Source organism: Apis laboriosa, unplaced genomic scaffold (genome assembly GCF_014066325.1).
Source record: "Apis laboriosa isolate Shangri-la unplaced genomic scaffold, ASM1406632v1 scaffold70_cov154, whole genome shotgun sequence".
Taxonomy (NCBI): domain Eukaryota; kingdom Metazoa; phylum Arthropoda; class Insecta; order Hymenoptera; family Apidae; genus Apis; species Apis laboriosa.
In genome coordinates this window covers 562,271-576,471 of record NW_025224195.1, presented here as the reverse complement: position 1 = coordinate 576,471, position 14,201 = coordinate 562,271, and the positions used below count along the sequence as shown (strand labels likewise).

At 23.8% G+C, this 14,201-nt stretch overlaps 3 protein-coding genes across 5 annotated transcripts; 1 reads left to right on the top strand and 2 right to left on the bottom strand.

Annotated features, from left to right (window-relative positions):
- Positions 1 to 146: 146 nt before the first annotated feature.
- On the bottom strand, positions 147 to 4,422 carry LOC122719143 (protein zer-1 homolog). The gene is made up of 9 exons (XM_043944737.1): positions 3,660 to 4,422; positions 2,934 to 3,201; positions 2,499 to 2,805; positions 2,190 to 2,395; positions 1,923 to 2,094; positions 1,493 to 1,816; positions 1,263 to 1,412; positions 895 to 1,147; positions 147 to 710 (listed from the first exon to the last, which is right to left on the bottom strand). Exons 1-9 carry the CDS (start codon positions 4,117 to 4,119, stop codon positions 508 to 510), a joined length of 2,343 nt encoding a protein of 780 aa, XP_043800672.1. The 5' UTR covers positions 4,120 to 4,422; the 3' UTR covers positions 147 to 507.
- A 261-nt stretch (positions 4,423 to 4,683) lies between these two features.
- LOC122719205 (ribonucleoside-diphosphate reductase large subunit) lies at positions 4,684 to 9,281 on the bottom strand. Its single transcript, XM_043944826.1, has 11 exons — positions 8,942 to 9,281; positions 8,748 to 8,836; positions 8,352 to 8,529; positions 7,903 to 8,266; positions 7,529 to 7,833; positions 6,778 to 6,940; positions 6,080 to 6,468; positions 5,823 to 6,010; positions 5,428 to 5,736; positions 5,155 to 5,343; positions 4,684 to 5,045 (listed from the first exon to the last, which is right to left on the bottom strand). Exons 1-11 carry the CDS (start codon positions 8,976 to 8,978, stop codon positions 4,788 to 4,790), a joined length of 2,469 nt encoding a protein of 822 aa, XP_043800761.1. The 5' UTR covers positions 8,979 to 9,281; the 3' UTR covers positions 4,684 to 4,787.
- A 517-nt stretch (positions 9,282 to 9,798) lies between these two features.
- LOC122719141 (phosphatidylinositol 3-kinase catalytic subunit type 3) lies at positions 9,799 to 14,201 on the top strand. Of its 3 annotated transcripts, XM_043944734.1 has the most exons (11): positions 9,799 to 10,065; positions 10,381 to 10,394; positions 10,467 to 10,575; positions 10,644 to 11,073; positions 11,263 to 11,358; positions 11,767 to 12,318; positions 12,402 to 12,877; positions 12,959 to 13,147; positions 13,216 to 13,391; positions 13,460 to 13,534; positions 13,640 to 14,201. In XM_043944734.1, exons 1-11 carry the CDS (start codon positions 9,992 to 9,994, stop codon positions 14,038 to 14,040), a joined length of 2,592 nt encoding a protein of 863 aa, XP_043800669.1. In that variant the 5' UTR covers positions 9,799 to 9,991; the 3' UTR covers positions 14,041 to 14,201. The 3 variants fall into 3 exon arrangements, with proteins under 3 accessions (XP_043800669.1, XP_043800666.1, XP_043800670.1); XM_043944731.1 differs by having other exon boundaries at positions 9,808 to 10,065; positions 10,381 to 10,575; XM_043944735.1 differs by having other exon boundaries at positions 9,987 to 10,123; positions 10,381 to 10,575.

Sequence of the window (14,201 nt, the reverse complement as noted above, 5' to 3'; positions counted from 1 at the left end):
AAAATTATTTATAATACAAATATCTACAAAGAATTCACATAAGTATAAGAAACTTAATATAAGTTTAAATCAGTAATTCATTATTTAAAGAAATTACTTCAGTCTAAATTTAGTTTCATCTTATTTATAATACAGCATGGTTATTTACATAAATCAAAAATGTATTTGAATTTGGACAGTGTTAGAGATTATTACATCAAAAATATTTTTATTAAACTAATTACTACTTTTTTTTTAATATCATTAATAATATATTTGCACAAATAGTCCAAATATATTTTGTACATGTAATAAATAAAATATGCAATGAAATGTTCATGTAATAAAAGTGCGAGTAAGATTGTCTGAGTACTCAATTTTAAATTTACAATTTGGCAAATCAACATACAAATATTTTAGCATATTTTTATAATCTTACTCACACTCTTTTTTTTTAGAAAATTTTTTATTACAGACATAAAACATTCTACTTTTATGCTATTGAATTATAGTAATGAAAATTGAATTTTAACCATCTGAACTATATATATAATCTTCATCTAATGGCGAATGAACATTCATATCATTGGAGTTGCTACTATAATGACTACAATTTTCAATTACAATATGGGCAAGTTCTTTTATACGTTCATATGGTCTTGCATCTGAGATTAAGGTATTCAATTTTTCAAGGCCTCCTTCTCGTATAACTAATATACAATATTTATGAGCTATTAAAAAAAAATAATCATGATTTTAATAAAACTTGTTAAATGTTAAATGCGTATGTATATATTATATAATAATATAAATAATAAAATTTTTAATATAATATTTTTATATGAATATATGAAATGAAGAAATTTATTTTTAAAATTTAAAATAAAATTAAATTTTACAAAATATAATACTTACGATAAACAGTGGTAAGATTAGCAAGAGCCCAAACTGCCCAATGTTGACATTGTGGTGTGTGATATATATCTACTAAACGTAATAATGGCAGAAACGAACGGTAATTAATATTACGTTCTGATGATATATCCCATCGTTCAATAGCTTCAACCATAAGTTCAAGAACTACATCCCGACTAGGTTTTTCTATTGTCCATGCTTCAACACCATCAGATGCTATATGAGCTAATATACCAACTGCATTATATGGTACCTAACAACAAAAAAAATTATAAAAAATTAATTATAAAAAAATAAATATACAATTGATATTATAAAAATACAATTATTAAATATAATTATGTTATATATTATGTTATATAAAATACCTCAATGCTTTCTCTAACATTACGAATTAAATTTGTAAAAACAACCATATATGGCAGTTGCATTAGGTGCACTCTCAGACTTTGTACTTCAGCTACATTACCAAGTAATCCCATCATATTTTTCAATAATTCTTCTTTACGAGAATATTGCTATAAGCATAAAATATTTAAAAATATTATATGAATTTAATACTTTCATTAATAAATTAAATAATATTAATTTTACATACCATAACGCATCTATAAAATAGCGGCATGCCATTTTCTTCAAAAAATCGTTGACAATTTATAGGAGTTTCATCAGTCACATTCCACATAGTTGACCAAGCTACTTCCATAACATCATCAAATGTTCTAGACTCAACTCTGTATTTGATTAGTTCAAGCATTGTTTTTATACAACCTAGATTGCCTAATAAACGTTTTTCTCTACCTGTTACTTGACATGCCAATGTATTTAAAAGAAATATTCCAATACGTTGAACATAACTTTCTTGTTGCGCATTATTAGCTAAATGCAAAAGTAGTTTGACCAATGTTTCATAATGTGACATCTAATAAAATATATAAAATAATTAGCAACATATTTATTTTTTAAAATATATCTTGTAATATAATTGAAATAATGTTTTTAATATGAAGAACAAGGATTATACATACCACATCTTGCGGTAATCGGAATTGATATAATGTTAGACAACCATTACGCATCATAGTTTCTTCATTTTTATGAATACTCATTCCAATGAGAAGTGTACGTACAATTCTTTTTTTCAATCTTGCTTCTAATTCACCTTTTTCTTTCATTTTTACAATATAAAAAAGTGCTGCACTATATAAATAATATTCGTATTAAATTTTTTAATATATATAATACAATTGCATATAAAATTTATTCATTTGTAATTATTTATTTATGAAATTTACCTTCCAGATATTTGTATATCTTTTTGAGTAGGATATTTTTCCATTGCTTCTAATACTGCACAAAGTGCTTGATCCATTCTGTGACAATTTTCATATCTATAGATTTGATATAAATCACTTATTACTTTTAACATTAAATCTTCTTTATTATTCATATAAACATGAGCTGCAACTAATATTTGATCTTCATTTGCATTTCCTGCAATCTAGCAATTCAAATTACAAAATAATTAGTAAATAAGAAATAAATTATACAATACTATTATACATATATATTATTATATATAACTTATTATTTTTATTATTTACCAATTTTGCTGGAATATTACGACGTCTACAAGGTGCATCATTTGCTCCATACAATCCTAAAAATTGTAAAGGTCTATCTACTCTTGAAATAAGACCTGGTATATCACACAGATTATTATACATGTCAGAATAAAAAGAATGTTCAACTGTTTGTATTGCACGATTTACAATTTCGATTCCTGCTAAATTTGTGCCACTAATATCTAAAGATGTTAATTGAGGCAAACCATTTACAATATCAGATAAGATTGTATTAGGATTTGCAAACACTCCATCCTCAGGATTGATTTGAGAAATATCTAAATGCCTAATTTCAAAAACATTGAATTAAAAATTTTAAATATTTTATTGTGTGTGTGTGTGTGTGTGTGTGTGTGTGTGTGTGTGTGTGTGTGTGTGTGTGTAAGTTAATGATAATAATAAATAAATAATTACCTTAAATTTTTCAAATGACAAATATTGTTAACAAAAGCTTGAGCTTGAGAAATAATTTTAACATTATATAAAACTAAAGATACTAAATTAGGAATCAAATGGAAAAAATCAAAAATGCCCACATCAAAACTATTGGACAAATCTAAATTTGTTAAATTTGTTAATCCAGCCAAGAGTATATTATATTCCAAGGCACAAATTGGAACATATTCTAAAGCCAAGGTCCGTAGATTTGGTATTTTAAATACATATCCTTGTTTTTGATATGCTAATAAAATTAAAGAAAAAATATATATATTAATTTCATATATTATTAAATGTTATATAAATACATATAAATTACAAATAATATTGATTAAAAAATTAATTATTTTAAATATTTTATTTTATTTTATATTTTAATTATTTTAAAAATTAAATTTTAAAATAATAATAATCACATAATTATAATTGTTTCATTTAAATAACTTTGATGATATTACTTATTTTTTATCAATTTGAAAAAAAATAGTTACATTATAATATGACTGTGATTATTTTCTTTTTAAAAAATAAACTACACATAATTGATTATAAATAAATAAAAATTAAAAAAGCATTTTAACAATGGAATATTATATATATATAGTTTATATATTAATTTATATTTATATTATTAATTAATTTATATTAAAATTACAGTATACTTAATTATTTAATTGAAAATGAATAATAAAGTATTCTTACCTGTAAGTTTTTCCGGAATGATTACAGAAGTACCACGACATACTAAAGTATGCAAATTTTCTGCATTTGCATTTATATAATCAATAGATTGATCTGTTAAATTAGGACAATCTGTAAGTTCTAATCTCAAAAGTTTATGATTTGCAAGGATCTGTACTGAATCATCAGTTATATTAGATCCTACAACTTTGACGCGTTTAAGTTTGGTTATCCATACATTCTTGAAAATTGTAAAGAAACGATCATGATCTTCATTCGGATCATTTCGTAAAACATATTCAATAAGTTTATCGCATATTTCACTCGGAAAAACTACTCCTTTTAAAAGATTCCGATATTCGCATTTATCCTTCACCGAGATAATATCTAAATTTTTGCAGATTACTTGGAAACATAGTTCTGCAAGAGATTCTGGACCTCCGTATTGATCTAAATGAAATAAGTCATCCAAATCCGCCATTCTATACGGCAATTTAGATAAATTGCGTAAAAAGACTCATAAGAAAATCCTAGCAACAATTACGCAATTTCAACTGTCAAATATGTTAAAATGCATCAGCTGGGCATCAATGCCCAAATTCGTTGCAGAAGAAATCTTTTTTATTATTTCCTTATTTTCTTTTAATCAAAAATAAACCCATTACATATTTAATCGGCACAATGCCGAATCACTCTTATATGAGTTTGAAATGAATATGTTCACTTTGGATGTTTAACGAAACGAAATTTACTCGACAGTTAACTGATACGCAACTATGTACGTCGACACGCTTGTAATTTTGACATTTCACTTGACTACCGTAGTGACGCTATTCCTGAACACTTGACTGTAGCTCACAAAGCATACAATAGTGATCAACATTTATTAAAATTTATTAAAATTTTCGCGCGAAATTTCAAATCTTTATATTTTAAATATTAATTATAAAGAAATAAATTATTATGAAATTAATTAATAACAAATTTTATTTATTTTAGAATTTTTCAATATCATATTATTATAAAATACATACTGAAAAGCAATACTCATAAAAATATGAAATAATTTTCATTTATAATTCTAAATAAAAATCATAACTTAAATACAATATATATAATTTTAAATAATTTTAAATAAGAAAATCATATTTATGATCCACAGGCCATACACGCATCTCCATTTTCGCGAGAACATGCGAGTACTATGTCTACATCTTCTTTATTTTGATCTTGTAACCATCCATTTTGAGAACTATTATTAAGTTCTTCATTATTATCATTTTCAGAATTAATAGATTGATTAGAAGTAATATTGCTTGTATTTCGTAATTTGGATTTATCAACTGTAAATTGAAGAGCATTTGCTGCTGGTTTTGTTCTTAAATAATACATACCAGTTTTCAAACCCTAAAAAATATTTTCATATATTCAAATAACTTCTATTAGAATAATATATAGAATAATAATGAAAATTATCATTTATATAAATTATAAAGAAGAAATTAAAATTATTTGCCATTTTCCATCCATAAAAATGCATTGAAGTAAGTTTTTCTGTTGTTGGTTTTGCCATATGAACATTTAATGATTGTGATTGATCTATAAATGCACCACGATCTGCTGCCATTTTTAAAATTATTTTTTGTGGTATTTCCCAAACTGTTTTATAAAGCATTTTTAAATCATCTGGTATACGTTCTATGTCCTAAAATAAAAACATTTTTATTTAAAATAATTCTTCATCATGCATTTAATAATTGAATACTTTGAATTTATATGAAATAGATACTTGTATAGAGCCATTATTTGCTATAATTTCATTTTTCATATCCTCATTCCAAAGATCTCTTTCAGTTAAATCTCGTAATAAATGAGGATTTACAACTTGAAATTCTCCTGACAGAACTCTCCTTGTATAGATATTGCTGGTGTATGGTTCTATAGATTCATTATTTCCTAAAATTTGTGCAGTTGATGCTGTTGGCATAGGTGCAATTAACAAAGAATTTCTAACTCCATGTTTAGCAATTTTTTTTTTCAAAATAGTCCAATCCCATAAATTAGTTGGAATAGCATTCCACATATCGTATTGTAAAATCTAGAAGTAGATATTAATAATTAATATATTGACATTTCTATATTAAAAAAAAAATGTAAATACAATATTTATTATAATTTACTTACTCCTTTGCTTACTGGACTACCTTCATAAGTTTCATATGTACCTTTTTCTTCAGCAAGTTCACAGCTGGCTTCTAAAGCACCATAATACAATGTTTCAAATATTTGAATATTAAGTTTTTGTGCTTCTTCACTTTCAAATGGATAGCGCATTAAAAGAAATGCATCTGCAAGACCTTGAATTCCAATACCTAAAATATATGTGATAAATATATGATAAACATATAAAAATATATATTTTATAGTATAAGAATATTTACCTATAGGTCTATGTCTAAAATTTGATTTTCTTGCTTCTGGAATGGGATAATAATTGACATCGATAATTTTGTCGAGATTACAAGTAACAATTTTTGTTACTTTTAGAAGTTTTTGAAAATCAAATGTTTGATTAATGGGATTTACAAACATATTAACAGCAATTGAAGCTAAATTACAGACAGCAACTTCATCTGGACTGGAATACTGCACAACTTCTGTACATAAATTACTACTCTTTATTGTTCCTATATTTTGATGATTTGATTTGCGATTGCAATGATCTTTATAAAGCATATATGGAGTTCCTGTTTCAACTTGAGAAATAAGAATAGCTGTCCATAAATCTCTAGCTTGAATTTGTCGTTTATATCTTTTTTCATTCTCATACCTAATTAAGAATTTAATATTATTTATATAATTTAATTTATAAAAATACTATTGAAATTGATAAATTATTAATCATTAAAAATTAAAATAAAAATTACAACATTTCATAAGCATACTTTATTAAATTATTGAATTATTATCAAAAAATATAGTAATCAAAAATCTACTGACAATGAATTTCATTATATTATATTATATAATAACATCTTTATATATATATATATAGAGAGAGAGAGAGAAAAATAACTAACTTTATAATGTCAAATCATAATTTTATAATTTCAAATCTCAATAATTTAATTTAATTTACCGTGTATAGAGAATTTCAAATTCATTGCCCCAAACATCAGCCAAACCAGGAGATTCATGTGGACACATTAAAGTCCATATATCATTATCCAAAACTCGTTTCATAAAAAGATCAGGTATCCATAGAGCATAGAATAATTCTCTAGCTCTATTTTCTTCTTTACCTGTTTAATCGCGATTAAACATAGTACAATATAATATTACTAAAATAAATAATTAAAAATTTATTCTTTTATTATATCATAAATTTTTTTATTTTATTTTATCATAAATTTAAATTATTTATTAAATTTTTTGCAATATTAGCTGCACATAAATTTAATTTATTAAATCATAATTAAATTATTTTTTATAATCTTTAAAAAACATATATTAATTTATAATACAAATCTATTTTTACCTAATAATCATCATATATTATTTTATATTTATTTTTATGTCTATTTTAATAACTGTATTTTATTCTATATTTATTTATGTTTTTTTGGTTTATATTTTAAATATATATAAAATAAGATAAATACAAAATAAATTAAAAATAAAAAAAATAAAAGCAAAATAAAATAGTATTTTTTTTTCTTGTAATAATTTTGTAATAATTTTTATTATATACACAATGAATAATAAAACTTCTTGTTTTTTTTTCTATTGATATTACTTTTCAAATTTTCTGATTAAAAAATTAATATTTATAAAATAATATTATAAATAATTATAAAAGATTATAAAAATTAAAAATAATTCTAACTTACCAGTATTTTTTTTAAGATCTAGAAATTCAAAAATATCTGCATGCCATGGTTCCAAATATATAGCAAATGCTCCAGGTCTTTTATTTCCTCCTTGATCAACATATCGAGCTGTATTATTGTATACTCTAATCATTGGAATCAAACCATTAGATACACCAAGTGTACCAGCTATTGGTGTACCTCTTGCTCGAATACAATGTACATTAAGTCCAATACCACCAGCTGATTTGCTAATGAGTGCACATCTTTTTAATGTGTCATAAATTCCTTCAATACTATCTTCACTCATTGTTAATAAAAAACAGCTGAAAAATATATAAGTTTTAAATTATTATATAAATAATCATATTTTATTATAATTTTAAAAAATATACCTAGACATTTGCTGTTGCCTAGTACATGCAGAAAAAAGTGTTGGAGATGCATGTGTAAAATAACGTTCTGATAAAAAATTATAAGTTTCTATAGCTTTGTTAATATCTTCACCATGGATAGCAACTGCAACTCTCATTAACATATGCTGTGGTCTTTCAACTACTTTTCCATGTATTTTTAATAAATAACTTCTTTCAAGCGTTTTGAAACCAAAATAATTATAACTAAAATCTCTATCATAAATTATTGCAGAATTTAACTTATTTGCATTTTTTTGTATAATATTGTAATATTTCTCACTAATAACAGGTTTTTGATTATTTGTATATTGTTCCTTTACATGATATAAATTATATATTACTTCTATAAATGAAATAATTTGAATGAAATGATTTGAATTATTAAAAAAAAATTGAATATGATAAATTAAATATATTCATTGTCTTACCGCTAAAACTTTTTGTTGTTTCTTTATGAAGATTAGAAATTGCAATTCGTGCAGCTAATATTGCATAATCTGGATGTTTGGTAGTCATAGTTGCTGCTGTTTCAGCTGCAAGATTATCTAATTCAACAGTAGTTACACCTGAATATAAACCACTGATAACACGAAAAGTGATTGCAGACTATGAAAAAAAACATAAAAATTTAACAAAATATGCATTCATAAATATATTTATGTTAAAAATGTAATTTCCTTTTATTTTCTTTCTACCTTATTAGTAAAATATACATAATTTTGCAAAAAATTAATAAATAAAAATTAATAAACTAATATACAAAATATAATCAAAATAAAATTATGAATAATAGTAATAATTAATTCAATAATAAATATACTTACAGGATCTATATAATCCATATCTAAATTATAACATAATTTAGATATCCTGGATGTAATTTTGTCGAAATGAACATCTTCTTTGCGCCCATCTAATAATTATGAAAAATATTTAAATTTAGAATATTTTACATTTGTAATTGAATTAAACTAATATTATTCAAAATATCAATAGAATAATAAACTTTATGACTTACCGCGTTTTATCACATACATTCTTCCTTTTCCAACCATTTTCAAATCAGAATAATTTGATTATATTTAAAATTTCAATAATTATTAATCTTTCCTATTCTATTTATTACGGCTTTTGGCGCGAAATAGAAGCACAGACAAAATATAGAATAGACAACATTCAAAATTATTTGCCTCGAGAACTTTTTATTAAGATTGTTAGTATTTTAGTGACAACATTACCGATTTAACATAGAATAAGATGACACTAATATTGATCGGAATTAAATTTCAACATAAAATTATAAATGAGAAATAAAAAAAATATTTTGTTAGAGAATATGGCGCATTTACAAATAATTTATATATAATATGTACAATTATAAATTAAAAAATTAAAAATGATATACAATGAGATACATACAATATCAGAGATAACTATTGTTTGTAAATATATTCTAAATCAATTATATTCAATTATAAATTGTGAATTCATATTTTATTTATAATATTTTACTAAAAATATATAATATTAAATCTCTATATTTAATAACATTACGTTATTAAATCTTGTTTATTTAATAATATTATTTGGATAATTAACTACATGTTTTAAAAATATGATGTAAGATTACAAATAGCAAAAGAATAGATAACAAACGAATCATTTTTTTGATACAATTGTTTAAAATTCTTTTCTTTACTTTTATTGTCGAGTCAGACTTTCACTTGTTTAAATTCAGTGTACTTAATTAGTTTATTCTGTCATTTTAGAATTTAAAAGGCATTTAGAAGATATTATTGTGTATCATTTGTATATTGCTATTCTCTAAAATCACGGGTAGCTATTTTAATCTGGTATCTTATTATGCTAAATATAATACAAAAGAACACCCGTTATTTCTCCCACTCTTCTAATAGTCAGACTTTGCCCGGCAATTTTATTTGCGTGTGTTATGTAGTAGTATGTAGTAGTATATGCACTAATGTATGTTTTGAGTTTTGAGTACGAGTACGGTAGACGTGGTAGAATGTCAAAAAATGTAGAGAAATATTAATCTTATAATTCAATAATGATGGAAGATATTAGTGATAAATTTTTCTATGTGTATAGTTCTTCATTAGATACAAGAATACAAATTAAAATGTAAGATATTTGTAAAAATGTGAAATATAATAAGTGTGTCAGTATCAGCTGGTATCAGGTTACTATAATGATGTTCTATAGTATATCTTTGTAATAAAAACAAGTGGACCACTAATAATATCATTAAATATAAAATAATTCTATTATAATGTAAATGTATAATTTAATTCAGATGAAATAGATGATTGAATATATTTAATTATATTATAGATTATTCCATTACATTGGTTATTTTAATTAAAATAAATAAAAATAAATAATCATAATTTTAGTACAAATCATCATTATATAATATATATATTTTTTTTTTAATAGAGGAACTTTAGAAGGTAAGAAACAACGACCTGAATATGATAAATTACTTATTGATCCTATGTTGAAATATTCTGGTCTATATGGAGCCAATGGAGGACGTGGAGATTTAGCAGCCTCTTTACAAGTGTGGGCTGGTGGAAGACCACTTGCTTTACCTGTTCATACAGCTTATAAACATTTTACATCACGTTGGAAGTATGTATCATTTTGTAGTGTTTTTAAAATATATTTGATGTACATTTAAATCTTATTAATTTTTTTAGTTGGAATCAATGGGTAACTCTACCTATTTCTTATTCTGATTTACCACGAGATGCTCAGTTATGTATAAGTTTATATGATTGTGCTGGACCTGGTAGACAATTACCTATTGGTGGTACAACAATATCTATGTTTGGAAAACATGGAGTATTTCGTCAAGGAATGTTAGATCTTAGAGTATGGCCTGGAGTAGAAGCAGATGGTAGAATACCAAATAGTACACCAGGAAAAACTAGAGATCATGGGAAAGAACAAATGCAGCGATTAGCAAAACTTGTCAAAAAACACAGAAATGGTCAAATGAATAAAGTTGATTGGTTAGATAGATTAACATTTAGAGAGATTGAATTAATTAATGAAAGAGAAAAAAGAGCGTCTGAGTACTTATATTTAATGATTGAGTTTCCAGAAATTACTATGGATGGAATACCGGTATGAAAAAATTATTCAAATTTAATAATTTTTAAAATTAATAATAAAAAATATTATAAATTATTTTTAATATGCTAAATATTTTATATCTTTTAAATATTTTATATATATATATATATATATATATATATATATATATTATAATTTTTTTTTATTCTTTCATATATTATGTTCATATTTTCTTTTCAGTATTCTATAGTATATTATGAAAAAGATGGAGATGAAGTTGTTCAACACAGATCACAACCAGATGTTGTAACTCTACCTGATTATGAAATTTTACAAGTAAGTATCATTATAAATTATTATGAAATACATCAGCAATCAGTTTAGTATAGAAATCCAAATTGATTTTAAAAGTTTATATTTATAAAATCTACAAATATTTTGTTTCAGAAAAAAATTTACTTTTTTTTTTATCTATACAATTCAAGATAAGTTGAAACATATTTAATAAAATAATACATTGTTATACTTGCCATTTAATTAAGTTTAATGAAAAGATTAATAAAATATAATTTAAAAATGTTATTTGATATTATAAATATATATTAATATTAACATTAATATTAAAAATAATATAATAAATTTAAAATTTATTATAATATACAAATTAAATATATAACATACATATATATAATTATAAATATATTTATTTTTATTTTCATATATTTGATATATTTCTATTATTAGGAAAATCTTGTGGAAGCAAAACATCATAAACTGGCTCGAAGTTTAAGGAGTGGTGGTCATACCCGAGAATTAAAACCAACTTCAAATGTTCGTGATGCTTTAAATATAATATTAAGTTACCCACCAACAACAGCACTCTCTACAGAAGAACAGGATCTTATTTGGAAATATAGATTTTATTTGTCAAATCAAAAGAAAGCTTTAACAAAATTCGTAAAATGTGTAAATTGGAAAGTTGCTGGAGAAGAACGGCAAGCATTAGAAATGTTAGCATTATGGGCACCACCTGATCCTGAAGATGCATTAGAGTTACTTGGTCCAGCATTTACACATACAGCTGTTAGAAGATATGCTATTACTCGACTTAATCAAGCACCTGATGATGATTTAATGTTATATTTGTTACAATTAGTACAAGCTTTGAAATATGAAGATTTTGAAAGTATTAAAAGGGCACATCAAATATTAATAAAAGAAAAAGAAACAGAAAAAGTTGAAAAATTGGATAGAGATATACAAATTAATGATTCTTCATCTATAGCTGTAACAACTGTAAGTACTTTTATAATATAAACATTGAATTTCTCTAATTTATTACAAAGATAATTTATTATATAGATATGCATTATTTTCAGTCTAGTGAATCTGAAAATGGACAATTTTCAATAAATCAAGATTCTCTTATGGATTTAGCATCTTTTCTGATTACTCGTGCATGCCAAAATACTACTTTGGCTAATTATTTTTATTGGTATCTTTCAATTGAATGTGAAGATCAAAGTGATCCATCTATAAGTGCAAAACAAGATACTCGTGTCAAAGAAATGTATAATACTGTAATGTCAATGTTTTCAATGATGCTGGCACAAGGAAATGCTATTTGGCAAAAAAGGAGAGCATTTCTTTTACATCAAAAAATATTTATTGATCAGTTAGTAGCATTGGTGAAAGCAGTCGCACGAGAAAGTGGAAATCGTAAAAAAAAGACTGACCGATTGAGAGTATTATTAGCAGATCCAGATCCAGCATTTAAAATTAATTTTTCGAATTTTGAACCAATACCTTTTCCTTTGGATCCAGAAATTTCTATCAAAGGAATTATACCTGAAAAGTATATAATTTCTTTTATAATAATGAATATTTAATTTAATTTAATGAATATTTATATTTTAATGATTTATGCTATTTTTAGAGCTAGTCTTTTTAAATCAGCTCTCATGCCATCTAAATTAACATTTTTAACAATGGATAATAGTGAATACATTGCAATTTTTAAACATGGTGACGATCTTAGACAAGATCAATTAATTTTACAAACAATTGCACTTATGGATAAGTTATTAAGAAGAGAAAACTTGGATTTAAAACTTACTCCTTATAGGTAAATATTTTTAAAACAATTTTTCGATATATAATATTATTTAAAATATAAATTAATTTATATTTTAGGGTACTTGCTACAAGTACTAGACATGGTTTTTTACAATTTATTGAATCTACAACAGTTGCTGAAGTTCTAGCTAGTGAAGGTTCTATATTAAGTTTTTTTCGAAAACATCATCCATCCGAAAATGGTCCTTATGGTGTTGTACCTGAAGTTATGGATACTTATGTTCGTAGTTGTGGTAAGAAAAATATATATTTTTCTAAAAGAATTTATATTAATTTAAATTATATATAAGTAAAATTTCAGCTGGTTATTGCATTATTACATATGTGCTTGGAGTTGGTGATCGACATCTAGATAATTTACTTTTAACAACATCAGGTAATTTTTTTTATAAATTTTTAAATTATTTAAATTATAAAATTAATAAATATAAAAATATAAATAATTATATAAATATAAAATTAAATAATATTTATATTTTAGGCAAATTATTTCATATAGATTTTGGTTATATTTTGGGTAGAGATCCAAAACCTTTACCACCACCAATGAAATTAAGTAAAGAAATGGTTGAAGCTATGGGAGGTGTAGGTTCAGAACATTATCATGAATTTCGAAAACAATGCTATACTGCATTTTTACATTTACGTAGACATGCAAATTTAATTCTAAATTTGTTTTCGTTAATGGTTGATGCTAGTGTTCCAGATATAGCATTAGAACCAGATAAAGCTGTTAAAAAAGTTCAAGACAAATTACGATTGGATTTGAGTGATGAAGAAGCAGTACATTATGTACATAGTCTTTTGGACTTATCAGTAACAGCTGTAATGGCAGTATTAGTGGAACAATTACATAAGTTTGCACAATATTGGCGAAAATAAAATCAATCGAAATAACGATTGTAAAGATTGTGTTCCTTTATAATTATTGCAAATATTATTATATTGTATATATAAATGGCCATACATTTATAAATGTAACATAATTTATTGTATTTTGGGATTATTTTAGGTAATAAATCTTTGATAATAATAAAAGATAA